This window comes from Sarcophilus harrisii, chromosome 4 (assembly GCF_902635505.1).
Source record: "Sarcophilus harrisii chromosome 4, mSarHar1.11, whole genome shotgun sequence".
NCBI lineage: Eukaryota > Metazoa > Chordata > Mammalia > Dasyuromorphia > Dasyuridae > Sarcophilus > Sarcophilus harrisii.
Genome location: NC_045429.1, coordinates 457124377 through 457137375, shown reverse-complemented (window position 1 = coordinate 457137375; position 12999 = coordinate 457124377). Strand labels below are relative to the sequence as shown.

The following is a 12999-nucleotide window of genomic DNA, read 5'->3' as shown; positions in this document are numbered from 1 at the left end:
CTTTTCTCACCTCCTTTCTCCGGCGCCCAAGGGTAGAAGTTGGCAAGATGGTGCCCAGAGGTCAGGGGGCCCTCACAGAAATTGACAAGACGTGCGGTTCATTCTGTAGCCAGATTCAAACGTTTTCACAGCCTGACCATGGGCGGGCCGATGGGTCCTTCGTGCCCGCGGTCCCTCCCCACGCACCACGCTCTGCCCACCCGTGCTGGTACTTCCGGCCTAGTCCTCACGGGGCCTTCCCGGGACTCAGCCAGAGCGAAGCTGCCCTGGCTCTGGGGCAAAGTGCGAGTGCAGGAAGTGCCTCGAGGAATAGGGAACAGAGGCAAGAGGGCGATAACCCCACGCCCCGACTAATAGAAGGTGCCGCTCCACAGCGAGAGACTAAGTCCCAGCCAAGCACGCTGGCTTTGTGACGCGGCCACAAGGGCTCAGGGCAGGCCGCCTCGGTCTGGAGCGCAGGCGCACAAGCAGCCGCTCCGGCAAAGAAAGGGGACCACAAGGCCATCTGGGACATGTAGTTCCGACGGAGCTCGAGCGGTGTGGCCGAGGCGGGCCGTGGCGGTTCCTGGACTCCACTTCCCAGAATACTTCGGGAGACTCCGGGGGTCTCGTGCCCCCGAGCCATTCAATGAGAACGGCCGCAATGGGCGCTGTGTCGTGGGAGTCATCTTGGGAGGCCCGACTTCCGACACTCGTGCCTGCCTCCTGCGTGTCCTCGGCTTTGAGCCCACAGCGCTGACTGGAAGCGTTGGCAGGCGTCCGCCAAAACCCGCTCCCTGGTTGCGCCACCCTCCTCGGCGGCGGCGTCTCCCCGCCCCTGAGCTCTCGGGGTGAGTGAGTGCGCAGGCGCGGCGTCTGGGGCCGGCCGCCCCCTCAATTCCCTCCCCGCCCTAACTGGACCGAGTGCAGGGAAGGGCGTAGTGCGCAGGCGCGGCCTGGAAAGGGTGGTTGCTGGAGGTGTGTCCGTAACGGAGCGTGAGGGCGTTCCAGTGGGGCTGTGAGCGCGGGAATGGCCTGGAGCGCTCCCAAATCCGTCCCTCCTTCATTCAGCAGTCTTTAAGCGCTGTCTGGGTGCCTGGCTTTGGGCCCTGCGCCGGAGTACCTAGAAACGCTAAAGCAGGCCCTGCCCGCAGCGAGCTTCCGCTCTGGGGAAGGAAACCACCCGCAAACCCCTGTCAGTGTGTCCCGGGGCAGGGCCCGGCCCGGGGCTGGCGGACGGGCGGGCGCAGAACTGGGGGCCCCGGAACAGGGTGGCGCTTGGGACCCGCTTAGAAGTTATATTGGACGGGGAGACCATGGGGAGGCAGGAGAGGGCCGGCGGGAGGAGAGGCTTGAGGCAGGCCGGCCTCGGCTTTGTCACGGTCCGGGCCCTCCTGGCTACCATTGCCGCCGGCCACGCGGAGGCTGGGATCTTCCGGCTGGGGGTGTGCCCGTGGTTCTCTCCCTTCATCCGCGGAAGTGCTCTGAAACGCAATGCCCACTATACGTAATGAAGTCATGCGGGGGAATAAAATGAAAAAGAAGGAAAAAAAAGTCTCATCTACATCCGGGTCCATGAGTGCTCTGGAGGTGGATCGCGTTTGTGGTCCTGAGGCCTTTGGAATTGTCTCCGAGTGTTGTTAGTTTGAACAGTCTGGTTCTGCTCATGGCCATTGCATCAGTTCTTAGGAATCTTCCCAGGTTTTTCTGAAGCCATCCTTCGTTTCCTCCAGCACAATAGCTTTCCATCACATTCGTATTTGCTGGTAGCTATTTGACAAGTGGCTGCAGGATTTATTGCCAAGTTTAATCTGTGGTGTTGACATCTTTCTTAAGGTCAGAGAATCAATAAAACCATAAATCAAGCCCTGATTTGTTGTCTTTGCTGGTTTCTGAAGTGAAAATGTGAATACTGAAAATGTAGCCATGAGACTTCATATCTGGCTGTGACAACCTCTGGGAGTGTCAGTGTCAGAAGAGAAAAGGAAAAGTTTCAGGAAAGGAAAGGAAAAGTCCGGGAGTGCCTGAGAGGGTGGTGGTGTCCTCTACAGCAAGAGAGATGTATAGAACAGGGCAGAGTTTGGAGGGAAAGAGAAGTTCAGATTTGCCCAGTTCTCAAAAGTAAGAACATCAGGGAGTCAGTCATGACAAACAAGTAAATCGGAGTGAAATGAGGGGAGGACATTGTAAAGGCGCAGCCTCACTTTCTCTTCCAGAACCAGTTGGGGCCAGTGGCCGGATATAGAGCAGGATACCTGGAGATGGCCCAGGAAGCAACAGGAAACTTTGGCCTTTTTAAGCTGGGGTCTTCTACAGGTCTCAGTTTGACTGAGGATGCACCCATTCAGTAATTAAGGCTAAGTAAGAGAATAAGGCAGAGAATAGCATCTTTTACATAGTCAATATATGTGTCTTGTACATGTCAAGATTAAGATGTTTGTTAAATATATAAGTCTAATGTCTCATTGAGTCTTGCAGATGTGGCATGAGTGAAAATCCAGTAAAAGGGCAGAGGAGTGGCCAAAAAGGTAGGTACAGTTTGGGGAAAGCATGGTCTCCCCAGAACTCAGAAGAGAAGATCCTAGAGAAGGGACTGATGGATGGTGTCAGAGGTTGCAGAGAGGTCAATAAGGATGAAGCTTGAGAAAAGGTCACTAGACCTCGCAATTAAGAGATCATAGAAAACTTGAGAGAAAAGCCTCCATGGAATGGTGAGGGTGGAAGCCAGACTGTATGTAGGGAATTAAGACAGGGAGAGCAAAGGTGGGGGCCCCTATTATAGATGCTCTTTTCAAAGTGTTTAGCCACAAAAGGAAGGGCAGGGATTGATGGGTCAGATGAGTTTTTGGAGGATGGGGCACAGGAACATGTTTGTAGGCAGTAGGGAAGCAGCTAGTAGATGGGGGAGGATTGAAGGTGAGGGAGAGTGGGGATGATTGAAGGAGCAATCTGCTGGAAAAGAAGGATGGAAAGTTATGGGGGATTACTTGTGCATATAAAAGGATTGTCCTTGATAAGGAGAAAGGGGTGAGACAAAGCTGAAGGAGAAGATGGTGTTAGGAGGCATCTGGATAATGAGACATGGGGAGGAGGGGAAAGTAAGATTGCAGCAAAGGGCCTCAGGTTTGTTATTAAAATAGAAGTCAAAATTCTCTGGTGAGAGGGTTGGGAGGCGAGATCATAGAAGAACTGAGGAGGATGAGAAGGTTTGGAAGATCTGTGGAAATCAGGGATAATAATGATTTAATTTAGGAGATGCAAAGGTTGCCTAGCAATCTGGAGGGCCTGTTAATGTGTGAAATCTTAGCATCAGGTAGATACTCTTCCTTTGTTGTGGTCCCAAACACTGGATTGTCTTGTATTCTTGAATTAATGTTTCTGTTTAGGATGATTCCTGAGTTACCCTTGGTTCTTTTCATTAGTTTCTCAGCTCCTCCTACTGTCTCCATCATTTCTTTAGCATGAGTACTTTTTTTTTTTTAACTTTTTTTTTTCTTTATTGAAGGTACGGTCCATGAACTCACATGTCAGAATCAGATTCATATCTAATTTGGGATTCAAATTTGGAACTACTCTTTTTTTTTTCTTTTTTTTTTTTATTATAGTAACTTTTTATTGACAGAATCCATGCCAGGGTAATTTTTTTACAACATTATCCCTTGCACTCACTTCTGTTCTGATTTTTCCCTCCCACCCTCCACCCCCTTCCCTAGATGGCAAGCAGTCCTATACATGTTAAATAAATTACAGTATATCCCAGATACAATATATGTGTGTAGATCCAAACAGTTTTCTTGTTGCACAGGGAGAATTGGATTCAGAAGTTAAAAATAACCCGGGAAGAAAAACAAAAATGCAAACAGTTTACATTCATTTCCCAGTGTTTTTTTCTTTGGGTGTAGCTGCTTCTGTCCATCATTGATCAATTGAAACTGAATTAGGTCTCTTTTTCAAAGAAATCCACTTCCATCAGATTACATCTTCATACAGTATCATTGTTGAAGTGTATAATGATCTCTTGGTTCTGCTCATTTCACTTAGCATTAGTTCATGTAATTCAGCATGAGTACTTCCTAATGATCCTCATGGGACTAACCTCATGGGACTAACCTCAAGGGACTAAAAAGTACAGTATTCACTTGGGAATGGGCATCTGAACCCAGGATGAGAATTCTAATGAATGAGATCTTGCCTTTAGGCCTCCAGGCCCCACCTTTACTGGGATGTAGAAGTGGTAGGGGGATATCCCCCAAAAAAGACCACAACTCAGAAGAAGACTCCTCCCCCCGAGCTTCAGGGCAGCACCTGAGGGGGAGGAGCTGATCCTGGCACTGCTGGAGGTCCAGCAGTAACAACCTGGCTGGGCAGACAGGGCTGGAGTGAAGTCAGAGCAGGGAGAAAACCAAGTAGAGCTGACATGGAGGACTTGTGTCTCGTAGTTCTGGACAGAAGTGAGAATCACTGAGGTGTGAGTGGGAGACAGAGAAACAAGTGGGTTAGAACCATTTCTGAGGAATTGTTCTAGGAGGGAAGGAATGCATATGGCGCCTAACCCCAACTTCAGGGTCTCTGCCTCTCCTCTGTATTGCCCAGTGGGTGCCATTGGCTGGCTCCGTATCCCCAGAACGTCTGGCTCATTGTAATCATTAAGCTTCTCCCCTTGCCAGTGTAGAGTGGAAGGATCAAGGTCACTGAGGAGGGAAGAATGAACTTTCAGCACTGTAGCTGATGGCAGCTCAGGGCGAAGAACTGGGAAAGTTGTGGGAAGGGGTGTCTTGTTGAGTCTAGGGAAGGGTAGGCAGAGCTGCAGGGCTTGGGGGTGAGGCCCTCTGGGAAGCTCTTGGACATTGTCCCTACCCCTGACCACTTTCTCCTCCTTTCAGTTCATCTTCTAGAGAGACAGGGAAGAGGAAGAGGAGGAGGAGGAGAGAATGGCTTCTGTCTTCTGCTCAGCTCAGGTTCCCGTGAGTTCAAGTTTACTCTTTCCCCCATCATTTCATACCATAATGTTCCTTAGTGTATAGATTCTTTCCCTTCTTTTCATTAGTTTAAATTTATCCCCTTCCCTTCTATATTCTGAGAATCAATTATTCTCCAGGGAATGCTCTGCCTATTCTTAGTGATGGTATAAAGTTTGCAGATCATCAGAGTTGAAATGCCTTCATAATATCAATAGATTTTAGAATGAATGTATATAGTTGGTAAGAAGATTTGTGTGTGTGTGTGTGTGTGTGTGTGTGTGTGTGTTTGTTATAACAAGTTAATTAATGGTAAAAAGTTTTTAGCTGGTGACTATGGTCTGAGAATTTGGACTAGATTTCAAATTTCCCTTCCAACTGTTTTTTGAAAGAAATTTTTATCAGTATTTTTTGTTTTACATAATCTAGATTTCTTCCTGTATCCCTTCCTTCTCTCTGAAGGATAACTCTGAAAAGGTGTACTTAATTGCTCAGTGTGGTAGTGATGTAATCATACTGAAGTAATTAAGGGCTGGGACAACTGGGAATGATCTCTCAGCCACAGATACAAGAGAAGACCGTTTTGCCAGATTCCAGACTCCATCTTTGACCAGCCTCATGGCTCTCCTACCTCCTTCACTTTTCCACTAAGACCTAGGACTCGGGCTAATCCCGAGGTCCTCCAGAGAGCTAGTCAGGACATTACACCCTCCCCCAAGAAAGCCATATTGTATAATAAAGAATTTTTTAAAGAATAAACAAAGAATTTTTTAAAGAATAAACAAAGATAAAAAGTTGTTAGGATTCTTACAAGGTACTAAGTCAGTAGAATTGATGAAATAATGATTCTCTAATTTATATGCACTTAGTACTTACTATAATTCCACAAGATTCACACCTTTAAGAGAGCATAGATAAGGAGGAGCTCTCAGGGCCAATGAGCAGAAGCCCACTAGAAGCTCATTTGGAGGAAGCTAGAGGCAGAAGCTGGCAGAGGCAAAGGACTATGGACAGGAGCTCTCGGAACCAAGGAGAGAGATAGGCCTCTAAGAAAGCTAACCAGGCCCAAGGAAGGAGAAAAGACTTGGAGGGAGATAATAAAGGATTTGGACTTTAACTCCTGGCTGCATTTGGGGTGATTACACTTAACTGAAAGGAAGGCTGCCTCCAGAAACACCCCAAGAAACCTGCTCCCAGAGAACATTAAATTTTAGAGAAGAATATTACAAAAAGTAGGAAAAATGAGCAAAAGTGATTAATGCATTGAAAAATTCTGACATTATTTGCAACATTTCACTTTCCTTTTAAGTTTACAACCTTCATTTTCTGTCGTTTTATGGTTTTTATTACTTTTTTTACATTGCTGTAGTCATTGTGCATGTTGCTATATTAAGGGAAACACATGTTTTGGAGGCGTGCTCCCTGGTTAAACAGGACTGTGTCTGATTCAGGCTTTGGTGACCTTCCGGGATGTGGCTGTGGACTTCACCCAGGAGGAGTGGAGGCACCTGGAGCCGGCCCAGAGGGCCCTGCACAGGGACGTGATGCTGGAGAACTTCCAGAACCTGGTCTCTGTTGGTGAGCACAGCTTTCCCTTGACTCAGGCTGAGAGAATTTGTCCCAGTGGAAATCCCTGAGCCTCTTGAACCCCTCAGCCCTTTAGTCTCTGTCTGGCCCATCTTAATGTCCCTGAGTGGTTAGGAGGCTGCTTCTTCCAGGAAGTCTTCCCTCTTCCCGGAATCATTGGAGCACTTGGAACTCTGGGTTACATGGATTCTATCCTGCCCCATGAGTCAAGCAGACACCATGTCTTGGAGTAGCTTTGTATCTCTGGGAGAGTGTTTGCTGGTACAAAATCCAAGGAAAGAAGCCGTCCTTACTCTCAAAGAGCCTCCATTCTAACAGGAAGACAGCACCCAGCACATCAAAGGGAACTGGAAGTCAGGAAACAGGACTGGGAAACAGAGGGAGGGAGAGTAATGGGCCCAGAGTGGAGGCTCCTGGGGAGGAGTGAGCTGAGCTGGGAGAGAGCGCACAGCCAGAGATGTTAAACACACAGTCCGCAGCACTAAGTGTGACCCAGACCAGATGCAAATGTGGTTCTGATCTGATTGTGATGTGTTGACATATCAATAAAAAAAGAAAAATATTAACATGTTGCTTTCTAAATCAAGATGTCATCCAAAGGCAGCCTTAGGTATGCTTTGGTGGCTCCTGTTTCTGAGTTTGGTGCCTTTGATCTAGAGTAGTGCTTTTAAATTCATAAGGTAGCATTATAAAGGAAACTAGTTCTGTTGAAATGCAGTTATCACAATCTTAAAAAACAACTACAACAAACCCTGTAAGATTCATTGAGGCCTGATTAAAAATCTGATAGATACTAGTCTGTATCTATGATACTATGATACTAGTCTGTATCTATGGAAGTGAGAGAACAAACGGACGTGTTATGCCCAGAATGGAATACAAAACAAAATGTACTCCAGAAGTTGTTTCTTAGCTTTACCATGTAGACAGTTTGTTCTTTGCATGTTTTCTGTTTCTAGCACTTTATCATTTCTATGCCTACATGTAGGGCTTCCTGTTTCGAAAGTGGATGTGATCTCTCTGTTGGAGAGAGGGGAGGCGCCATGGCAGCCTGAGGGAGGAGGCCCCCCTGACCCTTGTTATGGTGAGTGAGTGAAACTTTTTCAAGCTTCAGAATCAAAATTGCCAATTTTTTCTCCTGTGATCTTTGCTATTCCTTGTTTGCCTAAGAATTCTTCCCCATCCATATTGTGTATCTTTTCCCCAATTACCTAATGTGTTTATTTCAGCATTTATCTCTCTACAATTTGTTGTGGTATATGCTGGGAAATGTTGGCCTGAGCAGTACCCTGACTGCTTTCTGATTTTCCAGCAGTTCCTTGAATTGATGCAGTTCCTTCTGTACTACCTGAAGGCATTGTCACTAGATTACTATTCTGTTCAGTTATTTTTACATCTTTTGTTCCTAATCTGTTCTGCTGGTTAACTTTGCTATTTATTTGCTTGTTTGTTTGTTTACTGGTATCAGAGTGTGTTGATGAGCACAGTTTGTGGTGTAGTTTGAGATCTGGTACTTCTTGCTATGTCTTTTCATTGTTTCTCCATTTTGTCTCTTCAGTTCACCTTATGTCCTGTCCTGCCTCCTTTACTCATTTCATTCACATGACCACCACCCAAAACCCTCATTACCTTTTGCCTTAGACTCTTGCAATAGCTTCTTAATGGATCTGTCTGCCTCAAGTGTCTATTTTGCATAATATAGAATACTCAGTTTTACAGGGTAAGTTACTCTCTGTTATAAGCTTAATTTTTTTATTCCTTTAGGAAGAGTATATACTAAGATTTCCTCTCTTTTGTAGTAGTTTTAGCATAGTCTGGTGTGATCTTGACTGTGGTTCCTTGGCATTTCAACTCTCTCTGCATGCTTGTGGGGTTTTTTGTTTGTTTGTTTATTTTTTGATATGGATATTATAGATTTTGACAGTAACATCCTTTTTTTTTTTTTTTTTAATAAAGAAATTCTCTATTCTCCTGATTTGATTTTTTTTCCCCCGGGAGGTTACTGGTAGATGCTTTCTATTTATCTTTGTCCATTAGTTGTAATATATCTAGATAGTTTCCCTCTATGATTCAGTGAAATATGGTGCCCATGTTTTTAGGGAATCTAATGAGTCTTAAATTTTCTTTCCTCAATCTGTTTTCCTTCCTTATATTTAATAGTTACATTTATTTCTATTTTTTCAATGTTTTGACTTTGTTCTTATTTTTCATATTATCTTATTTAGTTATTGAGTTCTTATTCCTCTTCCATTCACCTGGGTTCTGTTCCTTTGTTTTCTACTTTCTAAATATTTTATTTAGAAATTTCTTCCAAGTATAATTACTTCCATCTTTTGTGGCCAGGCCATGCTTTTCTTTAAAGTTCTGTTTTAACTTGTAGAGTTATTCTCTTCTAGATAATCTATGGCATATCTTTATTGTGTTAGGTACTTTCTTCTCTTTACTCATACTTCTAGCCTTGGTGATTAGATTGAGGATTTGTACTTGTACTTAAAGCTGAGTGGCTGAGCTCTGCTTATTCCTATGCCCCTCTGAAATCTGGATGCTACTATTACTTCTGCTCTTCTGTTTGTTTGTAGGCTGCTGTTATTGTAAAAAGTGCTGTGATTAAAATTCTGGTGGTTGTCCCGTTCTTTCCTCCTGTCGTTGGCTTTCTTGTAGGCTATGAATATTTGAAAGGCTTTCCAAGCGTAATTCAAAATTGTGGTCGGTTCAATTCACATTTCTACCAAAAGCATGCCAGTGTCTCTGCATTCATCTAGAAAGAGACTAAAATCAAAGAGAAATCAAAGACAGAATGCTTTTTTATATATTCCTGCACTCCTCCCATTATTTCTTTTGAGAATGTCAATATTTATTCCTCCAAATAAATTCTTATTTTGTCTAGCTCCATAAAGAATGACCTTGGTTTTCTTGGTATAGTAACAAATCTGTAAAGTAACATAATTATTATTGTCAGTTTTTATTATTTGAGCCCATCAACTTTGAACAATGCATATGCCTCTAATATTTAAGTTGTTCTTTATTTCATAAGTGTATTTATGTCTTGGGAGTGTGCCTTGGCATACTGACTATCACAAATACTTTATTCTTTTTGTCTTTATTTTGATAGGAACTTCCTTTTATATTTTTTCCTCCATATTTTGTATTTGATGCTATACCTTAAAAATATTCTAATGGGCTTGATGAGTTTCTTTGCTGATTTTCTGGGATTTTCTAAGGAAACCATTTTATCAGTTAATAGAAATATGTTTAATATTTTTGTCAGTGTTTTATGTTTTTAATTTCTCTTGTTTTAACTTTAGCATTTGTAGAACTATGTTAAATAACATTCCAGAAAATCATATCCATGTTTTAGTCCTAATGGATTACTAATGAATATTGATGCAAAATGTTGGATGAAATCCTAGCAAAAATACCACAGCAACATATGAAAAAAATTGTTCACTATAACCAAATTGGATTTATATCAGAATGGCTCAACTTAATTTGGAATAGGAATTAATTAAATAGGATATGAATTAATGTAATTAATCCTATTAAAAACAACAGTGCCTCTAATCCCATGATTGTACATATAGAAAAAAATCTATAATAAAATACTCTATAAAATCTAGCCTTAGATGGTACATTTTAATGTGAGAAAAATTATGTGAATAAAATTAAAAGTCAGCACTTTTATAATTGTCCTTCAGTTCTCTTTAGATATTTCCATGACTCAAATTAGGATCTTGTTCTTTGTATAAGAGACATTAACTACAAGTTAAAGGTATAATGAAAGTTATTTTCAATCCAGCCAAAAGTGATCACTGACCTTTTCTTTTTTTTTTTTTCATTTTTTAAAGATTATCTTAATTGGCAGACCATATTTGAAACCAATGTAATTCAGGACATTTTCATGAGATCATCAGCAAAGAAAAGTCAGCTAAATGACAGTCCCTGTTATCCCAAAATGAGACAAGTTGGAAACTGTGACATAGAGAACCATATGGGCAACCAGGGTGGAAATTCCAAACAATTAACAGTCACTTCCAGAACAACTTCTGTTGGAAGAAGTTTTAGTCTGGAGTCAGTCTTTCTTGCACTGTGGAGAGGCAGTATGGAAAATAGTCTTCCTAAATACAAGACACTTGGACAGAATTTCAGGAATTTTTCAGATCTAATTTCATGTAATACTTTTTCCTTGGGAAAGACTCTTTCTAAGTATAGCACACACAAGAAGCTCTTTAATTACCATTCAGATCTAATTAAATTTCAAAGAGAACAACCTGGAGAAAAGCTACCTGCATACAATGAAAGTGGGAAAGCTGTTTGCAAAAGGTCAAATATTAATGAACTTCAGAGAATATGTATTGGGGAAAAGCATTATAGATGTAATCAGTATGGGAAAGCTTTCAACCCTAGGGGCAGCATGGCCAAACTTAAAAGGATTCATACTAGAGACAAACTCTTTGATTGTAATGAATGTGGGAGAACTTTCAGCCAAAAGGCATACTTTATTTATCATCAGAAAACTCATACAGGCATGAAACCCTTTGAATGTAATGAATGTTGGAAAACTTTCAGTAAGAGGGGACATCTTCTTCGACATCAGAGAACTCATACTGGAGTCAAACCTTTTGAATGTGATGTGTGCGGAAAAGGCTTTAGCCAACGGGGAAACCTTATTAGCCATCAGAGAACTCATACTGGAGAGAAACCCTTTGCATGCAATGAATGTGGAAGAGCCTTTAGTCGGAGGACACATCTCATTTATCATCAGAGAAATCATACTGGAGTGAAACCCTTTGAATGTCATGAATGTGGGAAAGGCTTCATCCAGATGGGGAGCCTTAATAGACATCAGAGAGCTCATACTGGGGTGAAACCCTTTGAATGTAATGAATGTGGGAAAGCCTTCAGAGAGAAGGGCTGCCTTAAAAGACATCAGAGGATCCATAGTGGAGTGAAACCCTTTGAATGTAATGAATGTGGGAAAACCTTCAGTAAATTAGAAACTCTTATTAGCCATCAGAGAACCCACAGTGGAGTGAAACCTTTTGAATGTAAGGAATGTGGGAAAGCTTTCCAAGAAAAGGGATGTCTTAATAGACATCAGAGAACTCACACTGGACTGAAACCCTTTGAATGTAATGACTGTGGGAAAGCTTTCCAGGAGAGAGGATGCCTTAATAGACATCAAAGAACTCACACTGGACTGAAACCCTTCACATGTAGTGAATGTGGAAAAGCTTTCCGGGAGCGGGGATGCCTTAATAGACATCAGAGAACTCATACCGGAGTAAAATCATATATGTGTAATGAATGTGGGAAGGCATTCAGTGAGAAAGGAAAGCTCATTAGACATCAAAGAATTCACACTGGAGAGAAAACTTTCGGATGTAATGAATGTGGGAAAAACTTTAGCCGGAAAGCAAATCTTATTAGACATCAAAGAACTCATACTAGGGAGAAACCCCTTGCATGTAATGTGTATGAAAAAGCCTTTGGTGAGAGTAATCGCTTCATTTATCATCAAAGAATTCGCACTGGAGAAAAATCCTTTGACTGTGATGAATTTGGAAATGTCTTTAGCCAGCATGCATAACTTATTACCTATCAGAAAATGTATCCTTGAGTGAAACCTTTTGTAATTAGAGAAGGCTTTAGCAAGAATGGATACCTTATTTAATAACAGAGAAGTCACCTGGAATGAACCTTTTTAATAAATCGTTCATTTAGAACAGTAGGCCAAAATAATGCCCATTAAGAGGCAGCTGGTAGCTGGTGGCTTGGTTGATGGAGTACTTGGTGTCCTGGAGTCAGGAAGCCCTGAGTTCAAATCCAGTCTCAGACATTTCCTAGCAGAATGATCCTGGCAGGTCACTTAAATCTCTGATAACTTGGCAAAAATGGATTCACTGGAGAAGGAAATGGCAAATCACAGCGGTGTCTTTGCCAAGAACACCTCAAATGAGGTCCTGAAGAGTTGGATATGATGAACAGCAGCAAAAAAAAAAAAAAATGCCTATTCATTGGGGAAAGACTAAACAAATTGTGTTGCATGAATGCAATGGTCTAATACTGCACCTGTAGAAATAAACATGAAGAATCCAGAGAAACACAAAAGAACTTCCATGGAATAAGGCTTGACCCAGAGGACTGGAAAATATACTTCCCTTCTTTGCAGAGTCGGGTAGAGATGTGTAATGTTGCATTATTTTGAATAAATTTAATAAAGGTAGACTGAGCTACAGACTCTTGAGCAAGATCAGTTTATTAACTGTGATATGTATAACTGTTAACAAAGCAAGTCACACTGGCAACCTCAGCAAAGGCAATGGTCCCCAGAGGAGGAGAGGGTCCTCTTTATTAGCAAACAACAAAATAGAGGGGTCTTGGGAGGCATAGAGACAAGGTAATAGGTTGTAGGATTGGTATGAGAATATTATGATTGGTTATACTGAGAAAGATGGGATGACATTCAGGTAAGACT

At 42.5% G+C, this 12999-nt stretch overlaps 1 protein-coding gene across 1 annotated transcript; it reads left to right on the top strand.

Annotated features, from left to right (window-relative positions):
- Positions 1 to 443: 443 nt before the first annotated feature.
- Positions 444 to 12761, top strand: LOC100920050 (zinc finger protein 883-like). The gene is made up of 6 exons (XM_031968200.1): positions 444 to 830; positions 2458 to 2507; positions 4863 to 4943; positions 6389 to 6515; positions 7513 to 7608; positions 10370 to 12761. Exons 3-6 carry the CDS (start codon positions 4911 to 4913, stop codon positions 12109 to 12111), a joined length of 1998 nt encoding a protein of 665 aa, XP_031824060.1. The 5' UTR covers positions 444 to 830; positions 2458 to 2507; positions 4863 to 4910; the 3' UTR covers positions 12112 to 12761.
- The last annotated feature ends 238 nt before the right edge of the window (positions 12762 to 12999 follow it).